General features: G+C 38.3%; 2 protein-coding genes across 2 annotated transcripts; one reads left to right on the top strand and one right to left on the bottom strand.

The window, feature by feature from the left end:
* Positions 1–476: 476 nt before the first annotated feature.
* LOC130508022 (uncharacterized) lies at positions 477–3,544 on the bottom strand. Its single transcript, XM_057003118.1, is given in 2 exon segments — positions 477–3,308; positions 3,311–3,544. Coding segments are annotated over 2 exon segments (2,778 nt in total). The 5' UTR covers positions 3,426–3,544; the 3' UTR covers positions 477–645.
* A 20,251-nt stretch (positions 3,545–23,795) lies between these two features.
* LOC108819479 (protein NRT1/ PTR FAMILY 7.2) lies at positions 23,796–26,202 on the top strand. The gene is made up of 4 exons (XM_018592524.2): positions 23,796–24,116; positions 24,205–24,422; positions 24,503–25,056; positions 25,146–26,202. The coding sequence occupies exons 1-4, from the start codon at positions 23,999–24,001 to the stop codon at positions 26,005–26,007; spliced, it is 1,752 nt and encodes a 583-aa protein (XP_018448026.2). The 5' UTR covers positions 23,796–23,998; the 3' UTR covers positions 26,008–26,202.
* Positions 26,203–26,259: the final 57 nt, after the last annotated feature.

Raw genomic sequence — 26,259 nt, 5'->3', positions numbered from 1 at the left:
ATTGATATTATATCAGATTTATCAACTACGTTTTTCAAAATAAGTAATGGACAAATCTCCAAAAGATAACAAAAAATGGGAAATTAAAACCTTCTTATTTTAGGTGGTTTATGATGGTTTCGTCTCTTGAAAAAATATTATAATTGTCATATTCAAAAGACATATGACTGCGTTGAAGCCGAGCAAGAGGTTATGACATGAATAAAATGATTATGACGAAGAAGATGAAGTATTAAAAGGGAAACTAGAAATAGAATCATCTTGCTTGTGTTGCAAACCTAGTCCAATATACTTTAATTTTCTTTGAATTCCTATATCTTTTGTGACGGAGCTTATGAAATCATTTTCCCCAATAACTATCTTTTATGTATTCATGTTTACTATTTTTGCAACTGATAAAGGAGGTCATAAGCTGCATTCATATGCTTTCAACGTACAACATAACTTCTCCATTGAGAAATCAAATGCTATGAATGTTAAATCAAACTATAAGCAAAGTTAGCTTCAGCAATCTGGTTACATGCTTATTGCAAGTTTATATTCACTCTGTAACAATCTGTTCCCCACCAAAAGAAAAAAGTTGGACACACATTACAACCAACAAAACAATAAAAAGACAAAAACTGTGTATCTGCCTGTATATTATCAAGAAAAATCATTGGACTTGTGTAGCTCACCAGTTTGCTGTAACTCTACAACTTTCTCATATCTCACATCCTCTGTGAACCACCTCTTAGGGATAAAACAACGACCACCAAATCTCTGCTGCAAGAAAACCAAAACAGCGAAAAGGAAACCGACGCAGAGGATAATGACATCCCATGCCGTGGAGTAGTAGTCCACTTTGTGGCTTGCATAGATGAACGACCAGTCGAGTATCTTCCCGTAGCTGTGACTTCTGTAGAGATCATAAGCATGAGGAAGCAACCGAACGAAGCTGTGTCCAACGTAAAACGAAGCGGCAAGAGACTTTGCATCCGAGTTGCTGAACCCGTTGAAGAGTATCTGAGGGAGAAGGAAGGCGTCAAGCATCAAACCTCCGTAAGACTTCAGATCTTTCCACAGAGAAGGACGCTGGAAAGAGCGTTTTAACGTCAAGGGACGGTACAAGAGGTTCCGTGACGACCGCGGCTTCCCTATGTACACCACTCTTTTAGGAGTTCTGTTACGGTTCACCAACCAAGCTATCAATCCACCGATGATGTAGAGAGGCAAACACACGTAAGACACCATCTTCTCTGCGTTCCACACGTTGTCACGGTGCTGCTGCTGCTCCGGTGTTCTTCTAGCGCTCCAAGCTAGCTGGAGAAGACGACACTCGAGTAAGAAAGCAATCATCGTCACTATCCTCACCACGATCTCCTTGGCTTCAAGCCACCTGTCGTTCTCGAAGAACAAGCTCTCCTGGTTATTACCGCTTTTGAAGAGCTCTTCGAAGTTCAGCAGAAGAGGAATCATGTGACCGAGGACGAGAAGCGTCAGCATCGTCACGGAGATGAAAGGAAGCGTTTCTTGGTGTTTGTTCATATGGTAGAGCTGCAACCCCACGAAGAGACAAGACAGTGTGTTGGATATTAAAACCATAGCAATCTCCAAATCCATTCTCCAAACAGACTCTTTAGCTTGATGAACGTAGATGGACCTAGACACAACCTCCATTCGTCCAACGTAAAGCGGATCCGTCTTCTCCCGTGTGCTCTCGATGGTTCCTTTTAACCGGTCATCGCTTCTCGAATCAACCGGAGAGAACTTGAACCTGATCGCGAGACTGCAATCCTCCACAGTGCTGTTTATTAGCTTAACCGATTGACATCCAACCATACATAACTCACCTGTGTCCCTATCATACGTTCCCTCTGCGTAGATATCTCCACGAGATTCAGACACAGGATTCAAGAAACGGATCTTGTAAGTGATGTTGGTGAAGCTTTTGGTGACAACATTCACAGGGATTCCACTTATTACCCCAGCAGCACCTTGCCCACGAACCAAGAGATCACGGTACAGTCTATCTCCAACGAAGTAAGGGCTTGCACGAGCAGATCTCAACACATTCTCTCCTCCTCCTCCTCCTCCAGAGTATCTCACCGACATGACGAACCTCATGTCTGAAGTCTGAGCGTCAGGGTAATGCTTCTTCCCTTTGCTTTTGGACCGGCTCTCGCACAGCTTACTCACTCTCTCCCTCTCTGTATACTCATACCTCAGACCAGAGAAACGCCACAACGGTTCGTTTACGCTCTTGAACTCGATTCTTGTTTTATTATTACTCCTCCAAAGCTCCCCAACTACTGGAGCCATGCTTTTAATCGACAAGGAAGCTGGAAACCTCAAACTCAACCTCAGCGAACAGTCACCGATCACAGCATCACTCAGAGAATCAGTGAAATTCAAGATCCTGCACGCAGCACCACAGAACCTGTTCCTCTCTACATCCCAAGCTCCCTCCGCAACCAAAGCACTCCTCGGATCAAACGAAAACAACCTCCCGACGCTGCTAGCGTTACTCAACGACAAAACCACTCGCATCTTCTCACCATCACAAAGCAACGACAAGAGAGACACGTACTCCACACCACAACTACGGTGGTTACTCCCACAATCGTCGGTTCTGTACATATGACTTCTACCTTCGAACACCTTACACAAACCTCCCACAACACTCTCCCCCGACAAACTCTCTTCACTGTTGGCCCCACACTCCGATCTCGATCGCTCTAGCAACTTGTACTCGTAGTTCAAAGGAGTGTTCCTCGCGCCGAGAATCGACACCGTTTCGAAACCGCTCTGGTTACTCACGCTCTCCAACGCTCCCTTCACAAGACTCCCGTAGATGTTAGACTCGTTGGAGTAGCTAAGCACGAGCCGAGCGTCGAAGGGCTTATAATAACTCCCAGACGCGGATAAAACCTGAGCCGATCCGACCAGACAGACTCGTCCCGTACGTTCCGACCAGAACCCGTAAAGTTCGAAACTTTGTCCGCCCATGAAGCTCACCGGGATCCTGCGGCCGTCGATCTGCGTCACCTGAAGCTTCTGTCCGCCGCCGTGGGAAGCGGAGGCTCTGGAGATCTGTAAAGTCAATCTGGCCTCGACTCGGTAGATTCCGATGTCTCCGAGAGCTTTGCGGATCGATTTGGGTCGAAAGGTAGCGGATTTGACGTCGGAGGTTCGGCTATTGAAGAAGGAGTCGCCGCCGGAGAAGAAGCTGACGTCGAAGGCGAGGGAGGCGGGGCTGAAGGAGGCGGAGGGGGAAGGGTCGGTGGGAGACTCGGGGACTATGTGGTTGCAGTGATCGGAGTAAGGATCCGAGGGGGGTTGAAGGGGTTAGGGTTCACTAGGGACGAGACGGTGAGGGAAGTTGCGGAGGGAAGAAAGAGGAGGAGGAGAAGGAGGAAGAAGAAGAGAGGCTGAAAAGTCGCCATTTTTACGAGAAAGTGTGAAGCTTTTTTACATGCTCTGTTTCTTCTTCCTTCCTCCTTTCCTCTTTTCGCGATTTTAAGATCCGGACCGGCTTGCTTCAGTGTTGTGCCTTTTTTAATTACTTGGTAAATTTATGTATTTATAATTTACAATATCGAGAATTTGGGAAATACTTAAGAAATGTAAGCTATTAATTCGGATGTTGGCATGGGCCTGCAACGAGTGGGCTTTTAGTAAGATTTTTCCCAGGGCTCGAGAGACATTTTTTAGTCTAGGATTCAGTTGTCATTACGTCTTTCGCCTGAGCTTATTTGAGCCTGTGGACTACTTCGATTTTACATTTTGTTTGTGCTAATTACACTTCTCGTTATATATGTTTATGGACGTGATATACAAATCTAGATTCATCCACATGGACGTATATATCAGTATTAATCACCAATAAGGCAAATCAGTAGTATTTTATCCAGGAGAAGTGTTGGTTTTCAAGCAAATGTCAGTATTTAAATTTATTAGGCACAAAGTCCATATCTAAATAGAAAGGGAAGAGATATCAACTAATACAAGTGATATACGCTATTTATTCTCAAGTAACTGAGTTGAAAGTTTTTCTAACTTACTATAGTATCATGATCTATACAAGTAATAGAACTATATAAAATTCGATCCATAACGATATGGTCCAAAACTTGAGATCATTACCGATATATCTATCTTATTAAAATAGAAACATTCTGTTGGACCTAACATTTATTTTGTAAGTTTTTAAATTAAATACACTTTTATATTTTATAGTTAAACATACATTAAATCACTAATGTTTCTTTCTTTATACTACTATCCATGTTTCCAAACAATATACTTATTTCTTTATACAACTATCAATGTTTCCAAACAATATATTTTTTATACTACTATCAATGTTTCCAAATAATACAATAATTAATCTTAGTTATTTTATATCTATCATTTTCTCTTTAAAATTTTGTAAAAACGTCATAATTTCATAAATTGCAAAATAGTAAACTTTAAAATTTCGATTATAAGATTACAAATTATGAAACTATTACAATTTAAATCCAATTAGATTACATATTGGTCATCCATCAGTTCAATCGGTTAGTCTCGGGTTTTAGTGATTTTTTAATATGAATATTTTAAAAACATAAATTGAATTGTCAGATCTCAGGATTAACCGGTATAATCACAATCGGGTTGAATTTAAAAATACTGATTTAAATGCAAAAATATTTTAAATACACACTTTTTAAATATAACCAAAATATTTGTTAAATTATTAGTGAAATTTTTCATCGTAAAATATCCTGCGCTTCAAAAGCGCGGGTCAAAATCTAGTTCATAGTTAATAGCAAAAATCATAAATTCAAAAGAGCATATTAGAAACAAAGTTCATATTAGAAATCTGAAAAAATCTTATCTAGTAAATTAGTGACATGAACTAATCTATTTACTGCCTATTAATTTTGAATAGAACTTAGCAAAATTAACTTTTCCATAATATATACAACTATTACCCAAAACAAATGTGTGTACAATTCTAATAGATTTAACTACATTAGTGAATGGAACAATGATATTATCTATAAACTAAATTGCAACTTGCTTATATGAGGATAAAGAAAAGAAAACACAAAGTTCGATAAGATGAATGATTCGTCGACGGGATAATACATTGTGCTTATAATATGAGATATTTCTATATCCATATTTTGTCGTGTCTTGATCGTTTTAGAAAAGTATCAGCTATATAAGCCGTCTTCTCCTCGATATATAGTCTAATAAATTCATCATCACCGAACTAAAGTAACACTGAAGTCAAAAAATCTAACATCAGCCATTTTGTCATTACTTCTTCTTCTTATCCTTTTAAATGGTAAAAAATAATAAAAATATAAGTTGACTTTGTAAACTACAGATCGAACGAGAATATACATGTTTGTGTGCGTTAAAAATGTGCAAGTGATTCGTTTTTAATTAGGTGGATAAAGATGCATGAGGTGGAAAATAAGCTCCATGCCCATAACAACAAAGACGTCCATTTCGTTTTACATAAGCTCTACCTTAGATCAGTTTATTTATATTCATTCCAGCTAATCTCCCAAAAAACTTACGAAAAGTCTTATTAACCTCTTTAATTATTCTATGTATGGAAAATCTTAGACTCTTACTTTGAAATCTGTAACATTTGTATATCTTATTATTATGAAGTATAGTTTTAGTTCTGAATTTTTGAGAAGAAAACATTGTATATCAATCGTAAACATAATACTGGACTGTGATTTATAGGGATTGGAAGAACAAATCATGTAATCTGATAGACCAAAAAAATAATCATCTAATAACATACTGCTATATTTCAGTTCAGTTTGTTTGCTTGATCGCTATAAACGTATTAAATGGCATAAAAGTCAGGAATTTCTGAAGGTTCTAGAGATTGATATGGTTTCAACATGCGGTTCTTTTGAGTTATATATGACCTGACAAATACATTCACCGAATCAAGACAGCAGTTAATAACGACGGCGTCAGCTAAATTTACCATTTATTGCTTCTTATACTTATCTTTAAAATGTAAAGAAAAATTATCTAATGACTTCGGCAATTACATTGTCTATCATGTACCAAGGAACCTGCTGTCTTGTGTTGATGTATTAGCTGAGAAAGCTAGGATAAGCAAACAGAACTATGTAATCACATGGCTTTCTTGATAAGATATAATGTTGACAAAAAAAAGACTTCGGCAATTACATTAATTTCTAACATATATATATATATATATATATATATATGTGCGTGTGTGTGTTTAAACATCGAACAAGTTGTTTTTTCTTTAATTAAGTTGATTAAGATGTATGAGATTGACAATAAGCTCCAATTGTATAGTAATGGTATTGATAATTAGAACGACCACGTTTTTCCGACATAAGCTCTCCCCGATATCATTTGATTTTATACATTCATACACGCTAATCTCCTGGTGGCTGGGAACGAAGACTTATTTCACGTTCATACGATTTTGTTAAATCTGTCCACAACATAGACAAGTTCGTGTAAATGTTTATGATAAATATACCAAAGAACAGTGGCTATATAAATATGACCATATATAACTTATATAGTCTTTTTGTTACTCTGTGAAAAAATTTGAAACAAAACATGTGAATTATGCAAACAATCTAAACCACGTTCTTAATGGTACACACTCATCAACTTATGCTACTCTTTTCATCTGTTAAAATGTTAGATGCTTACGCTCCAAATTATTTTGTTGTGACGATTTAGATGGTTTATGCGTTTGGTAATATGATCAGTGAATAACGGATTGTATATTATAATATAAAATCTCTTCAAAACATGTGGTCTTATATAAATTCTTATCATATACCTCAAATTTTTATACATGTTACCTAATACTCCCTCTGTTTCTGAATAAGTGTCATTTTAGAGTTGTGCACACGGATTAAGAAATCATTAAATTTTACATATTTTCCATACAAAAACATCATTACCCATACATTTCGACCAATAGAAAAATAAAATACAAAATAAAATTAATAAATTCTGCATTGAAATGCTAAAACGACACTTATTTTACAACGAAAAAAATTTTCTACAACGACACTTAATATGAAACGGAGGGAGTATCTGAAGGATATTCTAAGCATTGCTTATCAGTTAGCATTAACTAATCGCCGCGATGTCACTCTGGAGTGATCTCTAACAATAAAATACTCGAAAAATGTGGAAATTGGGTCATAACTTGTGATAATAAATAACTAAAGTAGAAGCAACTTGCTTGGGCTGCTTGACAATTTTCTTAGACTTATGATGATAAAAGTTGATATGCGATCTACAAAACAGAATAGATAACTGAAAGCGCTTATAATGTATTGACCATAAGCACTATCATAATCCCGTGGTTTAATAACTAATCTCACATTTATTACTTATTTAGAGAGCTACACCTATTAGCCAAAACACCAAATTGCAAACGCAATCAAACTTCTAGCTGTGGAATCAAAGTCAAAGCTGCCCCTTTTGTCTTTGGTCAATTTTGTTCTTATCATCTCTTGCAGTTTCCACGTAGTCGCCGATCACTAATGGCCAAATTGTTTTTATTTAAATAGATCGACCAAAATCGTAGCTGGTAACAGTAGTATATAAATATGACGCCTAATAAGTAATAACTATATAGTATACAAATTTACATGGGGACTAACGCTTGTAGCAGTAATATTTATTTGGATAACAATACTATACATTACAAACCGATATATTTTTTCTATTAAAAGTTTAACAATCTATTATATTGATTAAATCAGATATGTTCTCTCTATTTTATTATGTAAGTTTGTTTATCCAACTAATTTTTTTTTATTCCATCTTATATTATTGATAAAGCCTAAAAAGGCCAAGGGAAAAACATTAAAACTACAAACAAAGGCTCAAAACCGGGCAAACCAAACACTACAAGCCGAACATGTCCAAAACAATTTCCAAACCCAAACCGAAAGAAAACTTGACCCAACCCAGGCCCACACACCGCTCCACGTGGTGAGATCAAACCACCAAAGGGACGCGTGGCGAGACAGCGAAGCGTCATCGTCGGAAACGTCTGGAAACCACCGCCGGGACCGAAATCCGACCTCACCGGAATCACGAATCACCGCTTCCTTTCCGCTAGAAGTAGACGCTGTAACGAACCTGATCACCATCTCCGGAACCACCAGGACACGAAACAGACCACCGAAAATCCACCTCCATCGACAATAACGAAGGTAAAGGACTCGGGGTCTTCACATAAAGGCCTGACCTTCAGGGAGTATCCTTCGATAACGCCGAGATCTCACCCAAATTCGGCCATCAAACCACCGCAAAGAACACACCTTTCCACAGCCCGAACACATCCACGAGAGTCGAAAGCCGGCGACCACTACCAAAAAGGAAACGGTACGGCCCAGAAGCAAAAGCCGGACCACCACCGGAGAAAGCGATGCATGGCCGGAAACAAGGAAAAAACGGAGAGATAACGAATCAATCCGTAGATAAAGTCGATAAGCAAAGCTAGAAAGAAAGAAAAAAACCTATAGAACTTTTTTGGCTGGACCGGCGGTGGCGAAAGCCAAAACCGCCAGCCGGAGATGCAAATCACGGCTGTGGTTCTAGAGAGAAGGCTGAGCAAGATAAGCTAGAGAGAGAAGTGCCGAAGGTAAATTTCTCAACGTTGTTTATCTAACTAGTTAAAGGTGCACAACAAATCTAGTTAAAGAAAATATGATGTGAAAAAACAAAAACTAGTTAAGAAAATATATTTTCAAGAAAACATCCTTCATGTAGTAAAACTTCACAATCCAACTAATCAAGAAGTTTTTTTTTTAACTCTGGATAATTATGCTATTACAAACTATGAGAACGTTACAGACGATTTTATAGCCGACAATTCTACCCGTCACTGACTGCATCACCTCACCTGAACCACCCTATTGTATCTATGCCTGACGGTACTCCTTGCGCCATGCTGCATAACCTCTTGTAAGTCTTCTCTCCCTTAATTCGCATAATTTCGTTTTCACTGGGATTCGAAACCCAGATTTCCTGGTGTACAAGCATTAATGAACTCTTAGTCAAACCACTGGACCAAGGGGGCTTCCACAACTAATCAAGAAGTTTGTACAATTAAAAAGTAGGGCTTATTGCAAAAGTGACTCAAAACTTGAAGTCAAACACAAAACTAACATTTTCTTTTGACTCATTTTTTTTTTGAGTTTTTAACCCCACATCTGCATTTTATCTACGAAAATGCCATTAACCTTTTATTTTTTTTTTTTTTTTTCGAAAATGGCTTCTTTACTGTCTCAACCACATTTTCTTCAAGTATTTACAATATTGCCACTGCCATGAATAGTGGGAACAACCTTGTACGAACTGTTTGGAGCTTTTAATGCCCTTTAATGCACGTAAATCTCTTAACACTCTCTCTGTTTCAATTGTTATGAACTAAAAACAACATTTCTTTCACTTTCTCTCCATATTCATCCAAAAAACTCAAGCTTTTGATTCAAAATATGGGCGATGGTTGACAGAGCCATATTTCTTTCGTTTTGACTTACGGTTGCTTTCGTTTGAGGTTCTGGGTGGTTGGAGAAGACCATGTGTGCAAACGAAGTCATCTCACCTAGTTTAAGGTACGAATTTGAATTTTTTTCAAAATCTGTTCGCGTAGAAGACTTACTTGTAAGTCTTACTGTATGTAGAAGACTTACTGCTGAGTCTTCTGGTCAAACGGACGACTTAAACTAAGTCGTCCAGCTTTGTTTGTTGAAAATAAAAACTCCAGACGACTTATATATAAGTCGTCTATGAGAAACAGGCTAGTTTTGCATTTGACCGAATCGTGTCAGATCTTTGACTATTTCTGGACGACTTATAATTCAGTCGTCTCTGGGAAAGTTAAAATTTCAATATTTTATTAAACTAGACGACTTACGTGTAAGTCGTCTTAAGTTAGTTTTGTAGTTGAAAAATAAAACTTCATAATTTAACTTTTACCAGACGACATAATATAAAGTCGTCCCGTCAGAAGACTTAATTTAAAGTCGTCCGGGGAAAGCAAAGTCGTCCAGAATTTTTCCCAATTTTCTGGTCAAACCTTGCTTATCCCGGACGACCTTAAATTAAGTCGTCTAGCTGGACGACTTTTAGTTAAGTCGTCTGGAGAAAGTTAAATTTCAAGTTTTATTTTTTCAATTACAAAACTAACCTAGGACGACTTACATGTAAGTCGTCTAGTTTGAATAAAATATTGAAATTTTTACTTTCCAGAGACGACTGAATTATAAGTCGTCCAGAAATAGTCAAAGATCTGACACGATTCGGTCAAATGCAAAACTAGCCCGTTTCTCGTAGACGTTTTATATATAAGTCGTCTGAAATTTTTTTTTTTAACAAACAAAGCCGGACGACTTAGAATTAAGTCGTCCCTTTTAATTTTCAATTGCAAAAGTGACCTCTTTAGACGACTTACCTTTAAGTCTTCTGGACGACTTAATTATAAGTCGTCTGCGATAATGTTTATTGAACTTCTTCATTTTCTCTATGTTTACTAATGTGTTTTATTTTGAATATTTGCAGATGATTTTTAAGTTACATGCAGTGTATGGACAATGGTTGTTGAGAGATTTCCGTTGGGATTTTGTGGTTGATGATCTCAAAGGAGCAAGATTGTTTTTATTGAATGAAGATTCAACACATGCTGAACTTGTTGCAATGGCTCAAGAAGATTATAACCTGGACATGAGATCAGTGACTGTGGTGATTAGTTACTCATTACCAGCAGAAATGATGATGACTCCAGGCAGTCCTCCCATTCATGTTACAAGTGATAGACAAGTTCGAAACTTGCTCGAGATACTCAAAACGCATAGAGTATGTCTTTGTGTATCAAGCCGCAGCAAGGTGGAAACGGTTTCAGAGAAAAGAGAAGAAGCTGGTGAATGGGAAGAAGATGTTGGTGATAATAATGAAGCTGGTGAATGGGAAGAAGATGTTGGTGATAATGATGAAGCTGATGAATGTTCTGAAGATGTTGGTGATAATGAGTCTGTTGAAGATGAAAATCAAGATGGGGAGGAGGAAAATGGGGAGGAGGAAAATGGGGAGGAGGATGCTGATAACACTATTGTTGGTGAAACGGATCAGAATGGTGGGGATTACAGTCTTTATGGAAAGGTTCTAGATGAGGACGAGGAAGATGATGATAATATTTGTTTTGAAGAAATTGAAAAGACATATGCTAAGACAAATGCTATTGAAGGAGGAAAATCGGATAGTACCAGCATCTATGTCAACCAGAGTTTTGTTAGCAAGGATGCACTGCTTTCAGAGCTGCGGTTGACAGCAGTGAGGAGTAAATTTTCTTTCAGAATATACAAATCAACAAAAACTCTCCTTGTGGCAATATGTCGGGTTAGCGGTTGTGGATGGAAGATCAGAGCGAGTGTGAAACATGGGCCAAACACGTTTTGGGTAACAAAGTATGTGGAAAAACATTTATGCTCAATTGGAGACCGAATCGCTCAGCGGAGACACTGTACTCCAAAGTATGTTGGTAGTCTTTTCATTGATCGTGTTGGGATCATTGACGGGATAACTCCACAGCATATCACTGATGCAATGAAGAACATGTTTGGCATGACGCTTGATTACACCACTTCATACAAAGCACTGTTATATGCACAAAAATTGGTGAGAGGATCAGCAGAAGAAGGGTATTCGCGTCTGCCTTCATATCTCGAGCAAATCTCCATTGCAAATCCTTCATCAATCACGGCTATAGAACTTGATTCTAAGAAAAGATTTAAGTATCTATTTCTCTCTTTTGGAGCTTCTATCAAAGGTTTTAAGTATCAGAGAAGGGTCATTGTGGTGGATGGAACTCACCTAAGTGGAAAGTATGGAGGTGTTATGTTAGTTGCAGCCGCACAAGATGGCAATTTTCAGATATTCTCATTGGCTTTTGGGATCGTGGATGCTGAAGATGAACCTTCTTGGGAATGGTTTTTCACAAAATTGGCTAGTTGTATATCTCATGACAAGCCTCTGGTGATAGTCTCTGACCGGCACGCGGCCATTAAAAGTGCGTGTGAGAAGGTGTTTCCTTGGGCAACCCGAGGAATATGTTAATATCACCTTCAAGATAACATTGTCAAAAAGTTTAAAGGGAAACATCTCATGTACTTGGTGAAAGGGGCTGCTTATGCGCACACGGTTTACGATTTTGACCGGTACATGGCTGAGATACGGAGTGCAAACCCGGAACTTGCAACGTATTTGGAGAAGGCCGACGCCAGGCTATGGTCAAGGGTTTATTGTAAGGGGAACAGGTTCAACATAAAAACAAGCAACATCGCTGAATCTATTAATTCCGCACTGAAGCGAGCAAGAGGATTTCCGATTCCGTTCCTGCTGGAGTTCATAAGGCAGAAGTTAGGAAAATGGTATTGGAAAAGGAGACAAGATGCTTTGAGTCTCCCAACTGAACATAGCCGGGGTGTTGAATACTTGCTTGCTGTTCGATCAGAGATAGCGGATACGATGACGGTCGAACCAATTGATGGATGGCGTTTCTTGTCAAAGGTGGCACAATAGACTGTGTGGTTGATTTGGAACATGTAAAGTGTGATTGTGGTGTCTATGGAGTGGAGAAAATACCTTGCTCTCATGCTATAGCAGCTGGAACACATGCTGGTGTGCATATCGACACACTTGTATGTCCACTTTACTCAAAGAATCATCTGTATGCAGGATACTCAGAGAATATATATCCTATCGTGTCACAACATATTGAGGAACGAGAATGCTTTCCTCCAAACGTAAAGCGTGGTCCGGGGAGACAGAAGAAATCAAGATGGCAATCTTGGTTGGAGCTATCTAGGATGAGAGGACACAAACCCAGGAAGAAACACAGGGCACGGAGATGCTCAAACTGCAAGGAAACTGGCAATACGAAACCACAATGTACACAACCAGTTGACTAGTTGTCCAGACGACCTAAATTTAAGTCGTCCAGTCTTGATTACCCGTCCAGACGACTTATTGTTAAGTCGTCCAGACGACTTATTTTTAAGTCGTCCAGTGTTTCGTCTACTTTCTACTATCCCTTCAAGTGTATTTTTTTATTTTTAGACTACCTTCTACTATCCCTTCGAGTGTATTTTTTTTAGAAGACCTTTAACGAAGTCGTCCAGTGTATTTTATTTTTTAGACTACCTTCTACTATTTTTAGACTACCTTACTTGTAGTCGTCAAACCTTCCAGACGACTTATCTGTAAGTCGTCCAGCTGGAAAACCTTCCAGACGACTTATTTGTAAGTCGTCCAAACCTTCCAGACGACTTATTTGTAAGTCCAGCTGGAAAACCTTCCAGACGACTTATTTGTAAGTCGTCCAGCTGGAAAACTTCCAGACGACTTATTTGTAAGTCGTCCAGCTGGAAACCTTCCAGACGACTTATTTGTAAGTCGTCCAGCTGGAAAACCTTCCAGACGACTTATTTGTAAGTCGTCCAGCTGGAAAACCTTCCAGACGACTTATTTGTAAGTCGTGCAGCTGGAAAACCTTCCAGACGACTTATTTGTTAGTCGACAAGTTCAAATACACAAATAAATCATACACAAATACACAAATAAATCATACACAATAAATCATACACAAGTTCAAATACACAAATAAATCATACACAAGTCATAAATCATACACAAGTTCAATTTTTAATACACAAATATACAAGGGATACAAATACAAATACAACGACATGTTCAAAGCCATACACAAGTTAGAAAATCTATACAAGTTAGATTTGTGTATCTAATCATACATGCCCCGAACATACCACCATCCTCATTATCTTTCAAATGCTGATCAACAAGCTCCGTCCATATAACCACAGCCATATTATCCCTCATAGTCTTCGCATTGGACCTAGCAAAGTCTTTAGCGCTAAAGGGGACCCAAGAGCATGACATTCAATGTACTTTAGAGCGTACACGCCACAATCACCATTGTTGGCCGTGGGTACATCTTTCAGCAGTCTCTCATATGTGTATCGCTCCACCCGTATTTGACCCGCTCTTCCTCGGTGGCTGCGCACTCAACAAGCATATAAGGGACCATCTCGAGAAAAGGCTCCATTATCTCATCCCATGCTTCTGGTACGCTAGATGAAGGTATGCTGTCCCAGACGACTATGTGCCTCTTAGGGATCGATATCCAGATAGCAACCCAATGTTTGTTGTTCAAGTTCACTGGCGCATAGATATCATCAATGTCCTCCCCCCATTTCTTCTTTGATTGGCAAAATGAAGGCATTGATCCGTCATAAAACAACGCCGCCCCACTAGGTAGCATTCTTCCTAAACCTTTGTGATCAGGTGCCGATGCTTTGAAGAACAGATACTGCTCTCTCCAAGAATGGGAAAAGTTGTGATCCAGGAAGCACATTCGCTCGCTCCGGAAAGCTTGTGGATTCTCCTGATACCTCTGCCTCAGCACATTCATCCAAGCATCCATATGCTGCATATAAAATAATACAAGTTAGAACCTCCCAGACGACTTATTTGTAAGTCGTCCAGCTGGAAACCTACCAGACGACTTATTTGTAAGTCGTCCAGCTGGAAAACCTTCCAGACGACTTATTTGTAAGTCGTCCAGCTGGAAAACCTACCAGACGACTTATTTGTAAGTCGTCCAGCTGGAAAACCTTCCAGACGACTTACAAATAAGTCGTCCAGATGGAAAACCTTCCAGACGACTTATATATTTACAAAGATAAGCAGAAGACTTACTACGTCTTCCAGCCATGCTCTGGGTGTCCGGAGTTTATGATACCACCAAGTTGGTGATGTACGTGGTTTGTCCTCAAGCTTAGTGTAATAATCACTGCAAACAAAAAAGCAATCAGTTTTGGTAGACTAAATCAAGCTATTATGGGTAAAGCAATCACTTACGGATCAGTTTTCAACCAATCAGCGAGCTCCTTCAACTTACGGCTGTTTAGTGAGGGAAATGGATTATACTTTCCCACTCTAAGGAGTTTCTTTCTCCCTGCCGTATAAGGAGATATCTGCGTGGGAGCAGGTTTCTTCGTTCGTTCACTCCTTGCACGCACAGAAGCAGTGGGAGCTGTTTTGTCCAATACAACCAGGCTCGGTTCTGAAACTGGAACGCTTGGATCGGTGGAAGCAAAGCTCGGTTGTTGATCGTTGGAAGCGAAGCTCGGTTGTTGATCGTTAGAAGCGAAGCTCGGTTGGTCAGTGGAAGTGAGAGGAACAATCTCTTTGGAGGTGACACCATCTGCTTTATCCTCCGGCAAGATCTTATATACCGAGATCGCCTCATCTGCTGTATCCTCCGGCAACAATCTCTGCAATAAAAGTTGCACACAAGTTAACCCTGGACGACTTAAATAAAAGTTGTATGGACGACTAGTTGATACTAACCTCTTTGGGCAGAGGAGAAGGCTGTTTCGTTTGAGGAGAAGGCTGTTTCTTTTGAGGAGTAGGCTTTGCCTTTTGAGGAGTAGGCTTTGCCTTTTGAGGAGTAGGCTGGGTTTGAGGAGTAGGGGTAGGCTGTTTGTTCCTAACCCCGGTTTCTTTGGCTTGAGGGGTAGGCTGTTTGTTACTAACCCCGGTTTCTTTGGCTTGAGGAGTAGGCTTTGCCTTTTGAGGAGTACGCTGTCTGGTTTGAGGAGTAGGATGATTGGTTTGAAGTGTAGGCTGATCCTTTTGAGGAGTAGGCTGGGTTTGAGGAGTAGGCTGGGTTTGAGGAGTAGGCTGGGTTTGAGGAGTAGGATGATTACTAACCCCGGTTTCTTTGGCTTGAGGGGCCTGATTGGTGACACCAACCTTCTTCTCCACAGCTTCCAATCTATCGGACAACTTCTTAATCTCCCTGATGCACTTCTTAAACCCATCTTTCATCATGTCACCTAAGCCACTTCTTAAGTCCTTGAACATATTTTCCAACTCCTCTCTGGTCACCCAACTAGCCTCTTCTCTAGCCTCTTCTCTAGCCTCTTCTCTAGCCTCTTCTCTAGCCTCTTTACGAGCCTCTTTAGGAGCCTCTTTACGAGCTTTCTTCCGAGGTCTCTGATTGTCTTCCTCCTCCTCCTCCACCTCCACCACAACCATCTCTTTGGCTCTTTTCGATGGAGTCACAAACTTAGTTTTTGTACCAGTGACTTCCCAGCAATCCATGGTCCACTTCCACGGTCTCCGATCATACATGACTTTAATGATGTTCTCCGCGGGCACGTCCTCAACCTCAGAGTCCCATTTTGGCCACATTTCACTAATGTCCTTCTTCTCAACAAAGTTGATCACGCGGGTCTGCAGTAAATAGAAGAAGAATCGAGTTAGATATTTGAAACAAAATACTAAATAGACGACTTAATTATAAGTCATCTACTAAGTCGTCCAGCTGGACGACCTTCCAGACGACTTATTATAAGTCGTCTGCTAAGTCGTCCAGCTGGACGACCTTCCAGACGACTTATAATAAGTCGTCTACTAAGTCGTCCAACTGGAAGACATTCCAGACGACTTATTATAAGTCGTCTACTAAGTCGTCCAGCTGGAAGACCTTCCAGACGACTTATAATAAGTCGTCTACTAAGTCGTCCAGCTGGAAGACCTTCCAGACGACTTAATTAAGTGAAGATGGAAAGGTACCTGACTCAAGATAGCAGCTTTCATGGATCTGCGGCCTCTGCTGCCATCGTAAGCCAGAATCGGTGGAGGCGGTGGAAGCGAACTGTTTTCTCTGGGACTACCAATACTAGCACCCAATCCCGGAATAGCTGTGTACGCCCAGACCTGAAGAACTTGTATAAACCCATCCACGGTGTAACAGCCAGTAATATCTTTGTTCCACAAAGAGTCCATCAGCACCTTAAACGCGACTCTCCCCCATGGATAATTCTCAAACCGTTCTAAATCCATCACTAGCCTTGCCAGAGTAGCTCGTGTAGCGGTTGAAAACTTTCTCCCTTCAATGAATCTAGTGAAGATGGAAAGGTACGCAAGTCGCTTGCGATCTTCCCTGGACCAATCCCCGCATCTCTTCAGTGCTGCTATTATCTGATCAGTAGTTGGCCCAGCTTCCAGATGAACTCCCATCATCCCCCAGAAAGAAACCATCTTTGGGGTAACTTCACATTCTGGTGTCTCAAGGTCCTCGATGTACTCGCAGTTTAGACCAGTGATGTTTTCAAACTCTAACAGTGAAAACCTCGCAGGTTCTGGACCAACGAGACACCACATCTCGTACTTCTTCTTAATGTCCAGCTTTAAACTGAGCAAGTAGTGAACCAGCCTTGAAGCCCAACCAAATCCCTGCTCCTTGAACTTGATGAAAACTCCCAATCTCGACTCCTTGAGCTCTTCAAATTCAGCATCAGTGAGAGCTTCCCTAAGAGCAGTATGCAACTTCTTGTTATCCGTATGATACGAAATGCTATTGTGGGCTTCTGGCTCTTCCCCTAAAGTGTATAACCTACGGGGGAGTTCTGGAATATCCATCCTTTTTGTCTGCAAAATAATCAAAGACAACAATAGAAGTCAGAACACAAGCTAAATCAATCACGCCTTTAATATAAGTCATCTGGAAAGTCGTCCAACTGGACGACTTAGTTGACGACTTATATTTAAGTCGTCTGGAAAGTCTTCCAAATGGACGACTTATATTTAAGTCGTCTACTAAGTCGTCCAGTTGGAAGACTTTCCAGACGACTTACTTACAAGTCTTCCATTAGAAAAATTTCAAGCGGACCTGATTAGTCGCAGAAGGATTTGGAGTACTCGTCATTGTGGTTATAGATCTGAAAAAATAAACGTAAAACGGTGAGAATGAGTAAATTGAAAGAGACAACGTTTTATGTTCATCTTTTCCTCGAGTTTGATGACTTACCGGCGTTAGGGTTTACAGAGAAACGGCTCTACGGTTTACAGAGAAGAAGCGGTGGCGCTAGGGTTTAGAAGAAGCGGCGGTGCTAGCTAGTGTTTAGAGGAAGCGGCGGTGAGAACGTTGGTGAGCACGGTGGCGAGGGCGACGGTTTGTTCGGAAATAGTGGAAGCGGGGGCGCTAGGGTTTAGAGGAATCGGCGGCGCTAGGGTTAGAAGAAGCTGCGGCGACAACGGTGAGGATGAAGTGAGATAGATAGCCGACGTTGAGAACGATGGTTGTTCGAAAATAGTGGGAATTCGAATCGCCTTTGATATCGCCGGTGAGAGAGAACTGTTAGGGTTTCTGAATTTCGCGGAAAATGAAAAAAAAAAAAAATCACCTTATATATTGGGTAAATGATCCGGTTAGCTTTAAAAGTACATTGGTAAACTTTAAGGTTTGGTCCGGTTTAGACGACTTATTTTAGTTGATAATGTACATCAGACGACCTAATATTTAGTCGTCTGGGCACAGAAGACTAAATATTAAGTCGTCCTAGACCCTAAAATGAACCCCTAAACTAAAATGACTAAATTAACTTACTAACCACGTTATAAAATCAAATTATACTTCAATAGTGTTTACTATACACAAAAATGAACACGCTTAGGTAATTTTAAAAAATTTCAAAAACGGTTTTAATGCTTTCCAAAATCTAATCCTAAGAACACATACAATACTACAACATATGTTGATGAAACATAAACTAAAGAATATCACGACTCACTACTTTCACTCAACTGGGCTGAAAACAATTGAAATTTGTTATATATTACTCCCTCTGTTTTTAAAAGATGTATATTCTGGAAAAAATATTTGTTTCAAAAAGATGTATTTTTATGTTTTCTATATAAAAATTGCAATTTTCAATAAAATTAATTGAATTTATTGAAAGACTATTGGTTAAAATGCATTGAAGTTTGATAATTTCTAAAAACAATACATGATTAATGTGTTTTCTTAATATGTGTGAAAACTCCAAAACATACATCTTTAAAAAACAGAGGGAGTAATTTATATCTCTTAAGACATATGTTAATTACATAATTCCAATTTTTCAGTTATCAAAATATTTTTTACAAAATTTTTAAATTATGTTTAAGAATAACTGTACAGACGACTTTAAGTTAAGTCGTCTAGACGACTTATATTCAAGTCGTCTGTTTACAGACGACTTGCGAGGGGTAGAAACGTAAAAATAAATCCGTTTTTTTGTTTGCTCACAAGGAGATAGTTGTAATTTCAATAGCCTTTTAGGTTACTTTTGCCTTTGACCCAAGTTGGGGTATTCTTTTGGATTTGACTCCAAGTTTTGAGTCACAATTGGTAATTCTCCCTAAAAAGTAAAGTATAAATTACAATAAAATCCGCATACAACTTTATAGAATATTTTATAAACTGAAAGATACAAAATATTTTAAAATATCGTATTCTTGAGAATAAAAAACCATATGAAAGTTAAAACTCAAAACTGAGGTCTATATATTATTAACTTTTACTTTCTAGCCACGAATTTGCTAATTAAAAATCATTATAAAAACCTGTCTATTAAAGGTTTGATTTTCAAAATGTCGTTTTCGTTGGAAGACATAAAGCTTCTTGGTTGGATGAATTAAAAAGTATTCAAAGTAAATATGGAGAACAGCTTGCATAGGACAACATCCTTCAAGCTACCACTTGATTCCTCAAATTGGCTGCTCAATTAGCATATCTGCATATAATTCAAAGTTAAGAAATGTCACTTGTTAGTCATTTTAAGATATAATATATTATATTTTTGTCGTTATATAAAAGTTGGTTGTTGCATTTGCCTTAATGGTCCACGTTAATTTCGTGAGAAACCTTTAGCGTGTTTCTTTTGAGTTTATTTCTTTAATTTGCCTGCTCAAAAACAGGCGGAAAATGAATCAAATTGTTATTACGTGTTCCATAACTTTGTGATTGTTCAGAAGATTTCGTGTGATCAACTTATTCTTGCTAACTCGTAATAATTTATTTCGCTTATATTATCAACAATCATCGGATTGGATAGTTTCAAACGATGAAGATCTTTTTTAACATTTAGACCAAAAATGAAGATGTTTTATATGAATTTATGGTGTATTTTATAACTATCTAGCTGCATGTATTTTTTTTTTTTGAACTGATTTTTAGCTGCATGTATTTTTCAAGGTTGTATTATTTAAAATAAGGTCATATTATGTGGTGGGGCATATATTTTACGAGTGGGATTGGTTGGACTTGGATCTGTACACTTTTCTAGGTTTAGTGGTTAGGTATGTAAACTTAATATGTAATTTTGAAGTTAATTACTTATATCTAATATGATCCGTCGAATGTTGCTACTCATTTAAATTAATTGACTAAACAAAACAAAAAAGAATCATTTACGAAATATTAAAAAAAAAAAACTTAGTCCGTAAGCCAGGACATATATATCATCGCCACCTAGTTTGGAGAGCCACCACTAGAGAATGACCGTATGATTACACAGTAACGTATCACCCAATCCGGTGTTGCCTTAAAACCTAGGACTTTTACGATTCCATTTGGTTTTGATTGGTAGCGCACTAGAAACTAATTCCATGTAGCCTTGGTCCATAAATTTTACATGTATTAATCTTGGGCGTAAAGAATTGCCCGACCAGCTATATGAGTGGAAGGATGGGCGTGAGAAATACGAACATCAACATACCAAAAGACCTGGCCAGTGGCCACGATGTCCCCAAATTAGCCATCGTTCTATTTCTATATTACCAGTGAAAATTTCAACAAATGTTATATACACCCCCCTCCCGCCCCAAAATGTGCGTTCTCGTATAGCTAACGAGATCATAGTCGGTCTTTAGATTTTACGAGAGATGAACAGTTTAGTAAAGATTTTTACAATTTTTTTTTTAACAATTTTGAGAATTTTTGTTCATATATATAAATTCAATTTTTGGAGAATTTAAAATCAATATTTCAATTAGCTATGCGGAAGACTGACTCTGAATGAGATTATATATGAAGGTGATCGACACCGAAACAATTATCAAAAACCAAAAACAACCTAGTCTTTCTATTACCCACCGCATAACGAATAAAAGATCCAGCAAAGAGTCAGATTTTAAGAAACTTATGCTGAATTCAAGAACATGATTTTCTTTTTGACTAACATCCCAAAAGAAATTGATTTAGACCAAATACCGACGTGCCCATGCATGCAATCCATAAATACTCCAAAGAATAAAACAAACGCCAAAATTAATCGAAGTGCCTTTACTTTAAACGAGTGGTATTTTCACCTGTATTCCACATCCATATTTTGTAGTAGTATGCATTTCTGCTAGATTACCTTTGCCTTGTGGTGATACTGGGAGATTTTTTTTTACACATACTGGGAGATATTCATCGATCACTAAATATTACATATGCCAGACTCATCTCTTTTTGTCTTTTCTTTAGTATTTGGCTATTAACAGTGAAAATAAACAGAAAAATCTGGGTCGGATTAGACCTGCTTAGTCCGTCATATATATCTAATCTAGCAATTTTAATTAGACTATATATCTTGTTAAAAAGTTATTTGATAACTAAATGTCATTTTTGCATATATATATAATCAATCATTCCAAAAACTTTGTGTTAGATTTGAGTTTAATTATAGGTTTCCAATTTAAAATCAATTGGTGATTAGTGTATTGATTCTAACCTTTTATATATTAATTTGTATTTCTTAGAATTTCTGATGTGGGATACATTATCCCTAATACTACGTCCAACAGACGGCAATCTTTTACGCTTTCAACATAGTGTATACACATGCTGACATGCATCACATACTTTACGTGACGATTTACATCTTTTGCTAGTGTATTTTAAGCTGAAAATACAGATACATTCCAAACAATTCCATGAACTAAACTAAGCACGAGATTAAACAAACTTAAAAAAGGTCTGGCAAGAAGAGAAGTTCAATCGGACTGCAGAGGCTGAAAACCTAAAAGAAAAATTTTAATATTAGCAACTTTAATTAAAATTGTGTACATACAAAAGGAGAAAAACTCCAAATACTTTGAGAACTAGGAATTTATAGTAACTCTTATTGGGTCCTATTAAAAGAAGGTATTAGAATTGTGCAACTCAATGTTCAAAAAAAAAAAAGAATTGTGCAACTCATATATATAAAGAACTTGCTTATTTAATCAATCGTTTAGTAAATTTGGCAAAGTAGATTTTAATCAACCGATATTGACACTTCAACGACTGATTCATGAAACCGTAAGTTAAGCTATGTTCTTAACCAAGATGTGTGATAGCCTTTTTAATGGTTAAATTCAGTAAGACCGTCTTGGGAGATTATCGGAATATAGTCCAAATATTCAATTGACACAAACTGTATAAAAATAGAGTATAGATTCGGATTTATTTACTTATATCAGTTATATGATATACTAACGAAGATTTTTTTTTTTTTTTTGATAATTCAGTATCCGACCACTAAGCGTGATCGACTAGTCCACCGGGCCTAAGCCCATGCCATTACAGGATTTTTAAACCTCCACTTAAGGACTCCTGGTTACGCGAAGTGATCTGGAGGACGAAAGGAACCCATGTGAAAATTCTCGTGGCCAACGCGGATCGAACCCAGGACGGACACTCCAGCCGGAGTTCCTTTACCACTAGGCCAACACGCGTTGGTTAAGAAATTTTTTTTTTTTTTTTTTTTTTTTTTTTTGGGTTGACAAAAAAAAAAATTTATTTTTTTGTCAACCCACACGAAGAATTTATGAACATATTTCACAGCTTCTATGAATTTAGACATTCGAATAACGTTTGAATGCTACTTTTTGTATCTTTATTTATTAAATATCAACTAATCAACGAATTGGTACCAATGTTTTGATCATCAGTACCAAACATGTTTTTGTTCATCTATCTAAATATCCAGTCAAATATAATTATTTGTCTATAAGATAAAAACATATATGACAAAAAAATATATAAAAGCGTCTCAAATTTGGACATAAATTAGGGATTAAAACTTGGATTAAAAAAAAACTTGGATTAAACGAGAGAAAAATGAACCTATTAAGGGGATGATTAAAATATGAGTTAGGACTGAAGAAGGTCGCAATCAAAGACAGCTAAACACGAGCGTTGCGTGCCTGAAAGAGACACCAAGTCCTGTTTTAACGGGGAACATACTTACTTTCACTTTTTCCCCACTTGATTTTATTTGCTTATTTTTGTATTTTAATTTGTTGTTTTACAGTTTAACTTAATTTCCCCTAATGTTTTTAAGTTTTTTCAGTCTCTTCCAGCAGCCCTCCAGGTGTAAACTGGTCACACATTAGCTTGGCTTACCTTTTACCAGGTGTTTTTATTTCTTTATTTCTTTCTTTCTTTATATATTTATTTATGTTTTAGTATACTTATATTTTCAATAATATTTTTGGGGAGTTATAAATTTTTATACCATATCGGTTTATTAGTGATTTCTGGTTCTTTTTACTTGATTGATAGCAAAACAAATATTTCCCAAGTAAGTCCTCTTAAAATTTATTTTTTATAATAAAATTTAACTTTTATATAATGGATAAAAAATTCTTTTGATAAGATCATTACTAATTATCTATTCACATGACTAGTTAAAATACATTAACCAGTTTTATAAAAGAAAATATTATATATTTTTTTGAAAAATTGAGAAATCCACCGAATATATATATACTTTTTTTGGCAGCTCGCTTTTAATTTTTTCTAAAGAATAATTATATTAATGACCAGAGAAAGAAAGAGACGTCAAAGAAAGGATCTCTCCTGACTCAAAGCTTCGTTAGCTCTATAAATAATACATCTCTCCTTCACACTTTCATTGCAACTAAAAATCTCACCAAATAAAGAGTTTCTTTTTCACTTCCTTTTCTCTTCTTTACTCTCCTTGATTCCTGTATTCGTCTCTTCTTTGATCCAAGGGTTGCTGCTCTCTTTCTTCTCAATCCTGGTTTACTCTCTTTCTCTATCTGCAAATCAAAATATCTTTGCATACTATCACACGAAACTGTATAGATGGATCAGAAAGTAAGACAGTTTGAAGTTTGCACTCAAGATGGAAGCGTTGATCGTCATGGAAATCCAGCAGTCCGAGCCAAAACCGGCAAATGGCTCACTGCCATTCTCATTCTTGGTAAGTCTATCAATACATATATATATTCTATGTTCTTGAAGTTGTGTGTTTGAGATTCTAAAGAGATTTGGTTTTTTGATCAATATAGTGAACCAAGGGCTAGCGACGCTTGCCTTCTTCGGTGTAGGAGTGAACTTGGTTCTGTTTCTGACGAGAGTGATGGGACAAGGCAATGCAGAAGCTGCCAATAATGTCAGTAAATGGACAGGAACTGTTTACATCTTCTCTTTGCTTGGTGCTTTCCTCAGTGACTCTTACTGGGGACGTTACAAGACTTGTGCAATCTTTCAAGCAAGTTTCGTTGCTGTAAGTCTCTTTCAACACTTTTTCATCTTAGGGTTTTGTTTCTTGCCCCACAAGTTAACGTCGCTTTATGTGTGTTATAGGGGTTGGTGATGTTATCTTTATCTACCGCTGCTTTATTACTTGAACCAAGTGGTTGTGGTATTGAAGAGAAGCCGTGTAAGCCACACTCAACGTTCAAGACGGTTATCTTTTACCTATCAGTGTATCTGATCGCGTTAGGGTATGGTGGTTACCAACCCAACATAGCTACCTTTGGAGCTGATCAGTTTGATGAAGAGGACTCTGTTGAAGGACACTCAAAAATCTCGTTTTTCAGTTACTTCTACTTGGCTCTGAATCTCGGATCGCTCTTATCGAACACAGTCTTGAGTTACTTCGAGGACCAAGGGGCGTGGCCGCTAGGGTTTTGGGTGTCTGCGGGCTCTGCTTTTGCTGGTTTAGTGCTTTTCTTGGCTGGCACGCCAAAGTACAGACACTTTACACCTAGAGAAAGTCCTTGGTCTAGGTTCTGCCAAGTCTTGGTTGCTGCAACAAGAAAAGCCAAGATTGATGTGAACTACGAGGACATGAATCTCTACGATTCAGAGACTCAACGAACGGGAGATAAGAAGATTCTCCATACCAGTGGCTTCAGGTAGATACTTGCTTTAAAGATTGTGGTGGTATAATCTCTGAAACTATCTTCAAGATTAGGTTTTGATTCTCTTTTCTTGTCTAATGCAGATTCTTGGATAAAGCTGCGATTGTTACACCTGATGATGATGCTGAGAAGGTGGAGAGCGGTTCAACTTACAATCCGTGGCGACTCTGCTCGGTGACTCAAGTTGAAGAAGTGAAATGCGTGTTCAGACTCATACCAATCTGGCTCTGCACCATTCTCTACTCTGTGGTTTTCACTCAGATGGCTTCACTGTTCGTTGAGCAAGGCGCAGCGATGAAGACAAACATCAAAGACTTCAAGATTCCAGCTTCAAGCATGTCTAGCTTCGACATTCTCAGCGTCGCCTTGTTCATCTTCGCTTACAGGAGGTTTCTAGACCCACTCTTTGCAAGGCTTAACAAAACAGAACCCAACAAAGGTCTCACTGAGCTTCAGAGGATGGGGATAGGTCTCGTGATCGCGATAATGGCGATGATATCAGCAGGAGTAGTGGAGATATACAGACTGAAATACAAAGAAACTGCTTCGAACTCAAGCTCATTGAGCATATTCTGGCAAGTACCTCAGTACATGATGATAGGTGCATCAGAAGTATTCATGTACGTTGGTCAGCTCGAGTTCTTCAACAGCCAAGCTCCAACTGGGTTAAAGAGCTTTGCAAGCGCCCTATGTATGGCTTCAATATCGCTTGGGAACTATGTAAGTAGTCTGCTAGTTTCCATCGTCATGAGCATCTCTACAAGAGATGATCTGCCTGGTTGGATCCCTGGGAACCTCAACAAAGGACACTTGGACAGATTCTACTTCCTTTTAGCCGGTCTAACAGCAGCTGATTTTGTGGTTTACCTGGTTTGTGCTAAATGGTATAAGTATATTAAGTCTGAAGCAAGTTTCTGTGAGTCCACATCTGAAGAAGAGGTCTGAGTCAGAGGCTTAAGAGTTTTGGGGGTTTACGCTGTGAAGCTATGGACAGTAAAATGTCCAAAGCTGAGCTTGTAATGTCATACATTGGTCTTGTGGTTTTCTTTTTGGGATACGTTTTTGTGCAAAGTTTTGTTCATGTTTCTAAATAAAAACAAGTTTGTGCATTTTTTCTCACATAAAAATAATATGTTGGCTACTCATTTGATAAAACGTTGAATCAGGCAAAGCCTAAACATTTGATAGCACTGGAGG

The sequence above is a fragment of the Raphanus sativus genome, chromosome 2, assembly GCF_000801105.2.
Source record: "Raphanus sativus cultivar WK10039 chromosome 2, ASM80110v3, whole genome shotgun sequence".
In the NCBI taxonomy this organism is placed as follows: Eukaryota; Viridiplantae; Streptophyta; class Magnoliopsida; order Brassicales; family Brassicaceae; genus Raphanus; species Raphanus sativus.
Note: the sequence above shows the minus strand (reverse complement) of the source record. Positions and strands in the feature narration are given on the sequence as shown.